Source organism: Rattus norvegicus, chromosome 1 (assembly GCF_021556685.1).
Source record: "Rattus norvegicus strain SHRSP/BbbUtx chromosome 1, alternate assembly SHRSP_T2T, whole genome shotgun sequence".
In the NCBI taxonomy this organism is placed as follows: domain Eukaryota; kingdom Metazoa; phylum Chordata; class Mammalia; order Rodentia; family Muridae; genus Rattus; species Rattus norvegicus.
The window spans coordinates 214,302,369-214,316,016 of NC_141534.1; the positions used below are offsets into that span (position 1 = coordinate 214,302,369).

At 50.4% G+C, this 13,648-nt stretch overlaps 2 protein-coding genes across 6 annotated transcripts; one reads left to right on the forward strand and one right to left on the reverse strand.

Annotated features, from left to right (window-relative positions):
- Positions 1–3,367: 3,367 nt before the first annotated feature.
- Cabp4 (calcium binding protein 4) lies at positions 3,368–12,275 on the reverse strand. Of its 5 annotated transcripts, none has more exons than XM_087577514.1 (7): positions 12,136–12,275; positions 7,458–7,801; positions 7,024–7,054; positions 6,800–6,943; positions 5,024–5,133; positions 4,072–4,219; positions 3,368–3,967 (listed from the first exon to the last, which is right to left on the reverse strand). In XM_087577514.1, exons 2-7 carry the CDS (start codon positions 7,467–7,469, stop codon positions 3,939–3,941), a joined length of 474 nt encoding a protein of 157 aa, XP_087433640.1. In that variant the 5' UTR covers positions 7,470–7,801; positions 12,136–12,275; the 3' UTR covers positions 3,368–3,938. The 5 variants fall into 5 exon arrangements, with proteins under 5 accessions (XP_087433640.1, XP_087433622.1, XP_087433625.1 ...); XM_087577496.1 differs by having other exon boundaries at positions 7,458–8,122; XM_087577499.1 differs by having other exon boundaries at positions 7,458–7,913; positions 12,136–12,269.
- Positions 10,574–13,069, forward strand: Gpr152 (G protein-coupled receptor 152). The gene has a single exon (NM_001401680.1). It carries the CDS (start codon positions 10,580–10,582, stop codon positions 12,137–12,139), a length of 1,560 nt encoding a protein of 519 aa, NP_001388609.1. The 5' UTR covers positions 10,574–10,579; the 3' UTR covers positions 12,140–13,069.
- Positions 13,070–13,648: the final 579 nt, after the last annotated feature.

Sequence of the window (13,648 nt, forward strand, 5' to 3'; positions counted from 1 at the left end):
CAAAGAGATACTTAGAATCACCAAATATTTGACACATCTCAAATGTTTAGAAAATCAGGACTTTTAATAATGTCTGAAACTTAAACAAGCAAAAACTAGAATCTATGGAAATCTGAGCTCACAGTAGTTCACGTGTAACATGCTGTGTGGAGAACTTCCCTCAAATCAAGTCTTAGAATCCTCATGGGCTCAACTCCATTTCACAGATGAGAAGATTAAGGCCCCAGTTTATAGGTAGGGACCAACTCACCAAGGACAAAACCACAACCCAAGCCCCTTCTAAAACCCAGGGAGAGGAGAAAAGAGGGAAACCAGGCTGATGTCCTCTGCAGACCACCAGAAGACCAGCTAAGTGGGTGTCCTTCTTTCAGACCAAACCATGTGTGTCCACAGAGAAACAGCAGGATGCTGGACACCTTAGAGTCCTGTGCTTTAATTGAATGAGTGGACGGACACCTAGTCTTTGACCCACTCCTCTCCTGGCCCACCAGCCCTTCCAACCTCAGACCTGCAGTCAGAGCACCTTAAGTAACTTGATGCTCTGCAAGTAGCTAGGACTATAATAGCTGTACCAGAGTCTTGTGAGATGGCTCCAAGCATTAAGGCTCTTGCTGTGAAGACTGACAACCTGAGTTCAATCCCGGAAACCCACACGAGAGAAAGAGAAGACTCCCACAGGCTCTCCACACATGCCCCATAGGACACTTGAGCACAAATACATAAATATGATTTTTAAAAACAGCCAGGCAGTGGTGGCACATGCCTCTAATCCCAGCACTTGGGAGGCAAAAGCAGGCGATCTGAGTTCAAGGCCAGCCTGGACTACCAAGGGAGTTCTAGGACAGTCAGAATCACACAGGGAAACTCTACCTTGAAAAAGGAACAGTGAGGGCTGGAGAGATGGCTCAGCGGTTAAGAGCACTGACTGCTCTTCCAGAGGTCCTGAGTTCAATTCCCAGCAACCACATGGTGGCTCACAACCACCTGTAGTGGGATCCAATGCCCTCTTCTGGTGTGTCTGAAGACAGCTACAGTGTATTCATATATAATAAAGGAAGGAAGGAAGGAAGGAAGGAAGGAAGGAAGGAAGGAAGGAAGGAAGGAAGGAAAAGTGTCCAATGGACAACTGGGGGAGCTGGAGGTGAGCAGTGGACAAAGCAGCTCGCCCTGCGACTTGGGATCCGAGTCAGAATTTCCTGGCCACACATAAAGCTAGACACAGTACTGGATGTTTGCCATCCCAATTCCTACAGAGATGGAGACAGGAGAATCCTCAGAAACTTACAGGCCCAGTGTCAGAAGTGCTAAGATAGCAGAAGCCACTGCCAGTCTCAAAGCAGACATGTTGGAGCAGCTGAGACGTCTTCTGACCTTACATGTGTGCTATGGCAAACTCGCGCCAAGGAGGTAGTGAGCCTCCATGTGGTCCTTTGTAAGAACCATTGGGCCACCTCTCCAAAAAGTGACAAAGACAAAAACCCAAGCCCATAGTTTATATTGGCGGTGCATTCACACAGTTATAGTAGGATAAACAATAATGAAAACATAGAATGAAAAAGGAAAATTACAAAACTGCTTAAAAAGAAAGCTGGCAAAAACTGGATGAAAGCAGTTATTAAACTTACCTCACAGCTTGGATTTGAACCCCAAGTCCTACTGTGTAAAGGGGATGGGAAGTCCCCCAACCCATCTTCTGCCTTCCACATGTGTGTCACAGCAGGCACCCTCGCTCACAATAATTTTGCTTTTGTTTTTGTTTTTTTTTTGTTTTTTTGTTTTTATTATTGCTTTTGTTTTTGTTTTTTTTTTTTTTTTTTTTTTTGGTTCTTTTTTTCGGAGCTGGGGACCGAACCCAGGGCCTTGTGCTTCCTAGGTAAGCGCTCTACCACTGAGCTAAATCCCCAGCCCCTGCTTTTGTTTTTTTAAGACAGAGTTTCATACTGGAAGGTAGATTCAGACACCTTTAATCCCAGAACTCAGGAGGCAGAGGCAGGCAAATCTCTGGGTTCAAGGCCTACGTAATGAATTCCAGGATTGCCTGGGCTACACACAGATACCCTGTCTCAAAAAACAAAACAAAACAAAAGCAAAAGCAAACAGCTTCACTGTGTGCGTAGCCCTGACTGATTGGCCTGGAACTTGCTATGTAGAACAGGCTGCCCTCAACCTCAGATCTGCCTTCCTGTGTTTCCATGGGGCTAGCATTAAAATGTGGGCCACCATGACTAAAAAGAACTTTTAAGTGAGCAGACACGAGTCAAATTCCATTCTTTGACCCAGTATAAATCACTTAAAATTGTAACCAATGAGGTTTTTCTTCTGTTGTTAAAATCACATGATTTATTTGAGAATGAAGGGTCATACATGCAACATCCTATGTGGCAATGTCAGGACAACTGTGGGAATCAGTTCTCTCCTTCCACATGTAAATCCCAGGCAGGGTCATCTTTCTTTCTGGCTTTTCTCTTTCTTTCCTTTTTTTTTTTTTTTTTTTTTTTTGCACTTGAGCCCAGGACCATGCCAGTACCAGGCAGGCACTGTATCACTCTGTATCACTAAGTCACACTCCAACCCAGAGCTTGCCTCTTGCTGGATAACTGACCAAATCCAGATGACACTGATCACACCCCACTGGTGGAAACAAAAACTCTAAATGGACACTATAAGCAGTATCTCTTTATCTTGAGACACACTGATAGGCTTAAAGATTTCCTTAGTGGCTATAGTAGGTGGTACTTGCCTTCAATCCCAGAATTTGAGGGGAGGAACAGAAGAAGGAGGGTCTCTGTGAGTTCCAGGACAGCCTGGCCTACATAGGTTGTTCAAGACCTCAAAAGAAAAAAAAAACTTATTTCTTTCCCAACCTCCTACTTTAAATCAGAATTCTTCGCTTCCTCCTTGCCCCTCCGCTGGGTTATTGAGTGGTATACTGTGTATCTGTTCTCTTCCAGGCTAACCTTCAATGAAGTCACAGGGACAAGTGCAGAAAGGCCTGACCCTTCCTCACTTCCCTTCATCACCTTTGTCTCTGCAGAAACTTTTTCCACTCAAGGCCCTGACCGGTCACCCTCAGCCCTGCCACTCTCTCATGCCTGAGTCTTCTTCTCGGTTCCTTTTCAGACTTTGGAATGTAAGTAGGTGACTCGTGCCTTCCCCCTGGGATCTCTGTCCCTGGTGAGTGTTATAATCTAGGTGCCCAAAATTCAGTCTGGAACTGAATTCCCCGACGCCTGCTCACCCCTGAGGCCCAACACTGAGCTCTGGGCCAGCCCTTCCTCTCAGGTTCTTTCGGTGTTGGAACTTCTGCCCCTTTTGCCTGGGCCTCCTATATATACAGAGATTACTAGTGTGAGCCACCACACACAGATTCAGATTCAATTTTCATTTATTTATTTATTCATGGTAGGAGTGGGGTGGGGGTGGGGGGATAGAACGTTAGCATACCAGAGAACAACTTTGTGAAGTTGGCTCTCTCCCACCTCACAAGCTTCAGGGATCCAGTTCAGGCTTGGGAACCAAAAATTTTACCTGGTAAGCCATTACCAGGCCCAAGTTCATTTTTCAAAAACAACACTTTGTACACACAAGTAGTGGGAAGTGATCAAGTCCCCCTCTCCATTCACTGCATCCTAGGAATCCCCCTCAGGGCACTGTGCCTCATTTGTTTGAATGCAGATGGTGCAGGGGAGCCCCCTACCACTCCAGGATCTAAAGAAATTCAAATCTTGTTCTCCAGTGAGAGCTGCAACCAGCTTCAATTTTTTTCCCCTCCACAGTTTGGGGGTGGGAGGAGAAGATAGCACAGGCAGACCCTGGAGTCGGGTGTGGTCAGAGGTAAAGTACCCTAGGGGTTAGGGGAGGGGTATCTCTCCCTTGCATAGCCTGGTTCCTGCTGCTGTCTTGGCCCCCAGGGGCAGTATGTTGTCCCTGAAGGTGCCTCAGCCTGTAGATAGCATCATTACAAACTCTGCAGGAGAGAAGGGAAAGGAAAGGTCGATCCAGGTCAGGGACTGGAGGAGGTTCAAGGTGCTAGAGGCATGGGAGAGGTGTCTGTCTGTAGGGGTGACTCACCGTCAAAGTCTATAGTGCCATCGCCATTGAGGTCCATGTCTCTCAACATCTCATCCAGTTCAGTGCCCTCTAGTGGTTCCCCCAGCAGAGCGGGTGCTGCCTGCCGCAGCTCCGCCACTGTGATCCGTCCATCTCTGTCCTTGTCAAACTGTCAAAGTAGAGTCCAAGCAGGGCTCAAACGCCATGTTGCCTCCATACTTGGCTCTACTGGCCTCGTTTCCTTTTTTATTTAAAGCAGAGCCTTACTATGTCCTCCTGCCCAGACTGGCCTCACACTCACAGTCTCTTGCCTCTGCCTCCCAAGTATTGGGATTAAAAGTGTGGACCACTATGCTCCCATCTTCGGCTTTAGTTGATGGGTTTGTATGGTTGAGACAGTGTCTCCTGCAGGCCAGGCTGTCCTCAAACTCAGCACAGCCTTGAACTCCTTATCCTCCTGCCTTTTCTACTGCCCAAGTCCTGGATTACATACATGTGTATACCACCGAGCCTGGGTTTCTTTGGTGCTAGGAATTGAACCCAGGCCTTTGTGCATACTAGCTATACACTTTATCAACTGAACTACATCCTATTCTTGGTTCTACTCTTTTTTTTTTTTTTTTTTTTTTTGGTTCTTTTTTTCGGAGCTGGGGACCGAACCCCGGGCCTTGCGCTTCCTAGGTAAGCGCTCTACCACTGAGCTAAATCCCCAGCCCCTCTTGGTTCTACTCTTGACCCTACCTGATGCCAGGCAATGATGCTACTCACCAGCTGTCTAACCCTCCCCAACTTCAATAACCAACATTGTCTCCTATGGTGGGAAGTTTCCCTGATTTGAAGACCTGAACTAGGAGTCAGCCAGCCTGTCCCTGGACCCTAGTCTTGCCTCTCTGGGCCTCCTGAAGGCTGAGGCTTCCTAGTAAGAATGTAGTCCATGTTTGCCACCCATTTGCCACACCCTTGTACTTCTTACCTCTCGGAAGGCGATCCGCAGCTCCCGCACACCCAGCATGTGAGCTGTCTCCTCCCTCAGTTTGGGGCTTATCAGTTCCACAAACTCTTCAAAATCCACAAAGCCCCCCACTGTGGACCCAGGCAGAGCATCACAATCTGCTTGTCGGCGATGCCACACTCTGTCTTTCCACTAGGGTTCTGAATCCACAAAGGCACACCTAGGTCCTTGCTCAAAAAGGGGTTTCTTGCATACTGGGGGTCAGGGATGCTCCTGATCTCCATGAAGCACCAGTGGGCCCGAAAACGACCTGGCTTCAGAGCAGGCAGCCCAAGTTCAAATCCTGTTGCCATCTGAGACCTTGGGTGGCTTACTAACCATCCTGCTCTCATCCTGGGATGGGCCTGGAAGGAGCTACTCCATGGAACAGGGCTATGGCTGCTAGAAAACAGGGCTATAGGAGCTAAGTAGAAAGCACTAAGCACCTTTCCAAAGCACTGCCACACCATCCAAACCCAAGACGCCAATAGGCAACTAAGACGCCAATAGGCAACTAACAACTCTGGGGGACCAAGATGAATGACCCCAGATGCTCTTTGTGCTTGAGGCAGGGTTTCTCTATTCAGTCCTCACTGGCCTAGAGCTCACTAAGTAGACTAGATTGGCCTTGAACTCATCATAGACACCCTCCTGCCTCTGCCTCCCCAGAGCTAGTATTAAAGGAGTCTGCCGCTGCTCTGTTTTGGGGGCTTTTTTGTTTCATTTTGTTTTGTTTTGTTGGTTTTTGTTGTTTTATTTCGTTTTTGTCAACTTGACATAAGCTAGGGTCATCTAGGAGGAGAGAACTTCAGTTGAGCATTGCCTCCCTCAGACTGGCCCATAGACCAGTCTGTGGGGCATTTTCTTGATTAGTGGTTGATGTAGGAAAGCCCTTGTGAGTGGTACAACTCCTGGGAAGGTGTTCCTGGAAGAGCAAGCTTGGAAGCAGCATTTTTCTAGTTTCCATTCAGTTCCTACATCCAGGTTCCTGCCTTGAGTTTCTGCCCTGACTTCCTCAATGATTGAATTGTAAAATATAATACAAAATAAATCATTTTCTCTCCAAGTTGCTTTTTTTTTCCCCTTTTCTATTTTTCGGAGTTGGGGACTGAACCCAGGGCCTTGCGCTTGCTAGGCAAGCACTCTACCACTGAGCTAAATCCCCAACCCCTCCAAGTTGCTTTTGGTCATGGTATTTATCACAGCAATAGAAAGCAAACCAGGATATGCAAATGAAGGGCAAATCCCATGCTCCTCTTGGAAATTGTAAAACTAAAGAAAGAAGCCATAGGGGCTGGAGAGATGGCTCAGAGGTTAAGAGCACTGACTGCTCTTTCAGAGGTCCTGAGTTCAAATCCCAGCAACCACATGGTGGCTCACAACCATCTGTAATGAGACCCGATGCCCTTTTCTGGTGTGTCTGAAGACAGCTACAGTGTGCTTAATAAATAAATAAATCTTAAAAAAAAAAAAAAAGAAAGAAAGAAGCCATAGCAGCAGAGGTCTCCGTGGACAAAGGTGCTTACCACCACGCCTAATGACCTGAGTCTCAGTGGACCCCTGGAACTCACACGATAGAAGCATTCTTTTCCACCAACAGCTAGCTGAATTCTGACCTCCAAATGCACACTAGGGCACACACATCCCATCCCCCACTAATAATACCTAAAAATAAAGGTAAGAAACCATGGCCCACCCACCCTCTGGGTAACCAGGCTGGCTCCCAACCCACTCACCCAGCAGGGCCCCATCACTCACTGCGCATCTTCACGTGCTGGGACACTTCGAGCAGCTCCATCTCCGTGGGCATGTAGCCCAGAGTCCGCATGCAGTCACCTAGTTCCCGGTGGCCGATGTAGCCATCCTGGTCAGTGTCAAACTCCTCAAAGGCAGCCTGGAGCTCTGAAGGGATTAGCAGAGGTCAGGCCAGGAGGCCAGACTCGGGTCACCTTCACCTCCCAGCAACAGCAAGGGACACTCACCTTCCAACTCCTCAGGGCCCAGCTCACGGTCCTGTACAGGAATAAACCAGCATGTCCCAGTCTGCCACAGCTCTCCCAGCCTCTGCAAGTGCACTGGGCAGGGCTGGCCCCACCAAAGCAGCTGAAGACAGTTGAAATCCTAGAGACTCCACAAGCAGAGAGCAACCTTCTCCCCATGCTTTTGTAACTTCAAATGCATTTCCAAGATATCAGGCGTGAGGTGTGGTGTTGCCTCTGCTTACTATACCAGCTGGCCTGAGGCCAACCTTTTCCCTCACTGGCTTTCCTGATCTAGGGCACAAAAGGCCACAACTCTACCCTCTCTTGTATTTCTCAATCTGAGGCACAAGAAGCAGGAGGCCTTGGCATACAGGAGCAGGAAGGGATAAACATGAGAAGAATTACCCTCAACCGCCCCTCCTAGACCCCCTGACCTTTCCAAACATGCGGTTGAGCAGGGGCCCATAAGTCCTTTGGGCAGCATCCTGTTGAGGGTCAGAACGGTGTCGGTGGGACTGTCGGTGAGAGGCTTGCCGGGTAGGTGCTGAGGATGGTTCCTCCTGCCCCACTTTGGTCCTTGAGGAGTTCTTGCTGCTTCCTGAGGCCTCAGAGCTCTGGCTAAAGGACTGTTCCTCAGAACTGGCTTTCTGGGTCCCTGGGTGCCAATTCTCCTTCTTGCTTCTTCTCCTGGTCAAGGCAGGGTCTTCAGCAGCACTCCTTGGAGGAACAGCTCCTTTAGGGATCTTCTGGGGGGCAGGAGCCAGCTGTGCACTGTGCTCTGTTGCCATGTAGAAGATGGCAAGACTCAGAGATGTAGCTCCCTAGAGTGCCTGCCCTTGCTTCTCAGGCCCAGAAAGCTGCTTATGGCCCCCCAGGCTAGAGTTGATCACCTGGGATCCACAGTGAAGGGGATTAGGGTAAATGAGTCAGGCAGCCAGCCTAATCCCTGCCCTCTGCCCCATGGTGGCCTGGCAGCACCAGATGAGTCTTGAAAACTGTTCTCAAGAGTGAAGAGGCCAGGGTGCGGCAGCTTCAGGGAACTCACACTTAAGCTCAGCTACTCTTGCCAATTCATCATTCCAAGCCTCAGTTTCCCCATCTGTGAAATGGAGACACACTGGCACGTTTATCCCTGAGTGTACCGTAGCTGAACTTCGTGTGGCCAAGAAGATCAGTGAAGGCCCCGAAGGCAGGAGGAGGCATACTAGAAAAGGCTGAGAATTGTCACCTTGAGTCTCTTATGGAGTAACATCCCAATCGGGGTATAGGACATATGAAACTTTGAAAAAGAGGCCAGGCCAGAGGCCTTGGTTGCTGATGGGAAAATGAAGGTGACACAGCCTGCCCTGGGCTGGAGGAGTTCCTATCAAAGGGTCTCTCCATTGTCTGACCTTCTTGGAATGGGGAACCCTGGCTGGCAACTTAGCCCTGTGGGGCCACGGTTAGGGTTTCCAGGAGAGCAGACCCATGAATGATTAATGCTCCCTCAGCTTGGGTTTCCTGCCTGTCTGCCTCCATATCGACACTGGGTGCCATGCAGCAAGCTCCACCGTGGGACCGGTCGGTGGCTGGACCTTGGGCAAGCAGGCAGCACCCTGCTCTCTCTACCTGGCTTGTGCCTCCCAGGTAAGCCAGGCCTTGAGAGAAGGGCATCCAGGCTCTGAGGCCAGAGGGGCTGGAATTCATAAAGGAGGCTGAGGTGGGGAGCCATGGGCATAGTGGCTGCAACCATGGTTTCCGGGCATGATCTAGATATGTTCCAGTAGCCAGTCCCTCTCCACCCTCAGAGGGATGCTTTCTTCCCTCCACCAGTTGTGAGAGGTAGAGTGACAGCAGAAGGCTGTTCCCCCTGGCCACCTCATTGCCATCATCCTGCAGAGCCGCTCTCTCCCCTATACAGAGCCTCCAGTGACAAACAGGGCCACCTGTGCTGAACTGTGAGGTGCAGGGAAGAAACGCAGGTGGTACTGCACGGCACTGGAGCCACAAGCTGCTCACAGGACCCTCCTAGCCACAGCCCGCCAGCCTGGAGGCTCAGCCCTCACCTGACATGCCGAGGTGTCACTAATGGCACTCTCATTCCTGGGATTTAAACATTTGGATCAGGATTTTGTGGAGGGATGATTCTGTACTTTTTCTTTCTCTTTTGGGATAATGGCTTATGTATCCCAGGCTGACTTCAAACTCTCAAGAAACGAAGTCTAGCCTTGAACTCCTGACTCTCTTACCCATTTCTCCAATGTGACATTGCAGGTGTGTGCCAGCTGTGGTCATTTTGAGAGAAGCTTTTAAACCTCTGTAGTGTAGGCTGGCCTTGAACTCATAGCAATTCCCCTGCTTCTGCTTCCCAAGTACTGATATTACCAACCTCACTACCTTAAAGTGGTTTTAAAGTGTCTTGTGGAACACTAGGGGGTTGCTCCCACAGCTTTAATTCGGAGTACCATCTCTCCACTGACACAGATGTTCCACTAAAGCACTTTATCCTAAAACAGGACTTACAGCTGAAGCTGGGCACGGCAGTGTACTCCTCATAATCCCAGCACTGTGGAAGCAGAGGCAGGAGGATCATTTAAATTTTAAGGCTTGCCTGGTCTACATAGTGACATCCTGTCTGAAAGAAACCAGAGGCAGGGGTCAGGAGATTTGAAGTTGGTAGAATGCTTGCCAGGCAAGCAAGAGGCCTTGGGTTCAATCCTCAATACCGCATAATGAGACTGAGGTCAGTTTTGGCTACATGAGATCTTGTTTTAAAAACTTTAAGTCAGAATTGGAGAGAAAAGATGGTTTGGCTGTTAAAGACATTTGTTGCTCTCATAGAGGAGCAAAGTTCAGTTCTCAATCTGATGTGGTAGCTCTTAACTCCCATGTAACTCTAATTCTAGGAGATCCAACCTCCTTTCTGGACACCAGAACACACTCTTAGCTGGCCTGGAAATTTCTATGTGGGCTAGGCTGGCCTCGTACTCATAGATTCACCTGTTTCTGTGCCTTCTAAGTGCTAGAATTAAAGGCATTTGACACCATGCCTGGCCTCAGATAAATAAATCTTAAAACAAACAAAAAAACAAAGCTGGCAGCACAGGCTGGCAATCCCAGCATTTAAAAGACTAACACAAAAGGATTACTTCAAGTTTGAGACCATTCTGGTCTATACGGCAAGTTCCAGGCCAGCCAGGGTCCCACAGCAAAACCCTGTCTGAAGACAACATTTAATAGTCTCCCTAAGAAATGCACTTGGGCACGTGGCTTCCATGTAACAAAATGGTATTGTTTAGTCTGCATTGCTGACATATCTGTAACCTTCACCAAATCAGAGTTAGTGGACAACCATTTCCTCACTGGTAAAATTGATTATAGGGGGACCATATGAGGTTATCTATTTAAGTGCCCTGCACAGGCTAATTACTCAAAAGGTAATAATACTGGCTGGCCCAGAGAGGGCCAGTGACTGTCCTGAAAGTGCACAGCATCATCTCTCTCATACCAAGCCATCACGCATTTGTTGATTCAGCAGACTGGCAGTCCATGTCCTGCACTACGCTGAGGACCCAGAATGGACACTGCTATGGAAGCCAACCTGGGTGCTGCTGGCCACGGTCCCCGCACAGAGCTCAGTGATGAGGACTACTACCCTCAGGGCAGCTGGGACACAGTCTTTCTGGTGGCCTTGCTGCTCCTGGGACTGCCAGCCAATGGGATGATGGCATGGCTGGCTGGCTCACAGGCCCGGCACGGGGCTGGCACCAGATTGGCCTTGCTCCTGCTCAGCCTGGCCCTCTCTGACTTCTTATTCCTGGCAGCAGCGACTTTTCAAATCCTGGAAATCCAGCATGGAGGGCACTGGCCGCTGGGCACTGCCGCCTGCCGCTTCTACTACTTCCTGTGGGGTGTGTCCTATTCCTCCGGCCTCTTCCTATTGACAGCCCTCAGCCTGGACCGCTGCTTGCTGGCGCTGTGCCCACGATGGTACCCGGGGCGTCGTCCAGCCCGCCTGCCTCTCTGGGTGTGTGCTGGGGTGTGGGTGCTGGCTACACTCTTCAGTGTGCCCTGGTTGGTCTTCCCTGAGGCTGCTGTCTGGTGGTATGACCTAGTCATCTGCCTGGACTTCTGGGACACTGAGGAGCTGCCTCTGCGGATGCTTGAGATCTTGGGGGGCTTTCTGCCCTTCCTCTTGCTGCTGGTCTGCCATGTTCTCACCCAAGCCACTGCTTGCAAGACCTGTTGTGGGCACCAACCTAGGCGCATGGCCTGCCAGGGCTTTGCCCGTGTGGCCAAGACCATTTTGTCAGCCTATGTGGTCCTGAGGCTACCCTACCAGCTGGCACAGTTGTTCTATCTGGCTTTCTTATGGGATGTCTACCCTGGCTACCTGCTCTGGGAAGCCCTGGTCTATTCTGACTACCTGATCCTGCTTAACAGCTGCCTGAGCCCCTTCCTATGCCTGGCGGCCAGTGCTGACCTCCGGGCCCTGCTACGCACTGTGTTCTCCTCCTTTGCAGCTGCTGTCTGTGAGGAACGACCTGGAAACTTCACACCTGTAGAGTCACAGACCCAGGTGACCTCTGAGGGCTTGACTCTGCCAGGACCAACAGTTGAAGGCCAGTCAAGGTTGGATCCTGTGGTCCAGCCTCAGGGGAATCCCTCTGTCCAGCAACAGTCAGATTCTGTGGTCCAGTCTGAGGTGAGCTCCTCAGTCCAGCCACAGTCAGATTCTGTGGTCCAGCCTGAGGTGGACTCCCTGATCCAGCCACCAATGGACACTGTGGTTCAACTTGAGGTGAACCCTTTGACCCAGCCACAGTTGGATCCCACGGCTCAACCTCAAGTAAACCCTTCAGCCCAACCACAATCAAATTATGTGATCCAACCGCAAGTGGACTCCCTGACCCAGTCACAACTGGATCCTGTGGCCCAGTCACAGTCAAGCATAGAGGCCCAGGCTCCTGCCTGTGGGGCTGAGTCAGCCTCTAACCCTGGTGAGGAAAATTCCCCTAGTCCATCCCCAGATCCCACTCCTGGGGTTCCTGAGAATGTAGACAGACCAGCTGTTCCCCAGGAAGAAAGTCCTAGCAATGTCCCCCCAAAAGAAGCCCCCAGTGCAGGACCTACTTGAGTGACAGGAGGCCCAGGCCCACCAGGGCAGTAGAAGAAATCAGAGAGAAAGCAGCTGGGCAGAGGTGGGAACATGAAGAAACCCAGCAGTGAAAAACCCCATTGAGTCCCTTGAGCTTGCTGGGAGGGCTGAGGGGAAGTGAAACCAGTCAGCCAAAAGTCCCAGGCAGGGTGCTGTGAATGTCTCCACCCTGTTCTCACCAGGGTTTTTTGCATTACTACCCCCATCGCATACAGACACCCAACATCTTTGAGCCAGTGAGGAGGGTCCTGCTGGGTTCTATCCTCCAGTCCCCCACAGTCCATGATTCCTTCCCCTTATTGCCTCTATCTGCCTGGAGGAAGATAGTGTGAGACATTTTCTCTGGGCTTGAACCGATCTCTTTCTAATCTTTCCCTAACTTTCCCCATTCCTGTCTGGTTTTCTGGCTTGGGCACCCAACAAAAAATTTCCTGTAGAGAAGGGAGGCTTCCAGGCGCCCACAGACTCTGGCAGTAGCCAATCGGCCTGGCACAGTCAAGCTGTCTCCGATGCTCGCCTACCCCCAGCACACAAAGCCTTGGACAGGATTTCCCTAGTAAGGTGCAACCAAGAATGAGGCATCCAGGCAAGGGTCAGGAGCAGCCAGGCCTGGATTCAAATCCAGCTCTGTCAAGCCCTGGCTTGGGAAACCGCCATGCTCCTGAGGGCCCTTTGAGGATTACTTAAGAAAGTGAGTGTGGCGCATGCTGGAGTCAAGCCCTGGCTTGGGAAACCGCCATGCTCCTGAGGGCCCTTTGAGGATTACTTAAGAAAGTGAGTGTGGCACATGCTGGAGCCTGGCACACGGTGAGGCTCTGGGGCAGATGCCACTGACAGAAAAATGGCCCCCAGGGCCTGGGACTGCACGGCAGGAGGACAGCACCACCATCTCACTGAAGTACCTGAGGTCCTCTGACTGCTTGGGTGGCAGACCTCAGGGTGCCCTGAGGGTGCCTTGAGGGTGAGAGACTCAAGAAATCCTCAAGGTCTAACTCCATTCAAGAGCAGTACTAATGTCACCTGTCACTAGCCCTCAGGGAGGGCTGGATCGGATCTGGGAAAACTGCAGGTGCAGAGTGCACTACAATTTGAACCCTGGGATACAGACAAGAAGCTGCCTAAAGGCACAGGGCCCTGGGCACCGTGGTCCCAGGGAGGGCATAAGCTCCGGAAGTCACAGAGCTGAGACTGCTCTTCCTCTCCAGCTGCAGATGCTGCAAGGGAAAAACAAAACAAAACAGGAAGTTCTGAGAATGATTTCCCACATGCTTCTCTCCAGTCACCCCCTCTTTACCCAAACCAATTTTCTCTTCCCAGCCTCTAGCGTTCCCAGATCAGATCTCCCTCCCTTATCCCACTGTCCTCTCCTGTTAGTCAGTGAGTGGCTGAGAAAATGCCCTCAGCCCAGACGTCCACAACAGTGGTGGTTTATGGGAAGCTTTTCCCAGGAAGCTTGCATCTTAAAAAGGCAAGGCGGCAGGCTGTGCA

Bases quoted from the DNA above. Each gene is read 5' to 3' on its own strand.
- Gpr152 (NM_001401680.1), top strand. From the start codon at position 10,580: ATGGACACTGCTATGGAAGCCAACCTGGGTGCTGCTGGCCACGGTCCC.
- Cabp4 (XM_087577496.1), bottom strand. From the start codon at position 7,811: ATGGCAACAGAGCACAGTGCACAGCTGGCTCCTGCCCCCCAGAAGATC. The intron at 5,134-6,799 runs GTGAGTGATGGG...CTGGGTCCACAG, and splicing joins CCAGCACGTGAAGATGCGCA to TGGGGGGCTTTGTGGATTTT. The intron at 3,968-4,071 runs GTGAGTCACCCC...TCTCTCCTGCAG, and splicing joins TGGCACTATAGACTTTGACG to AGTTTGTAATGATGCTATCT.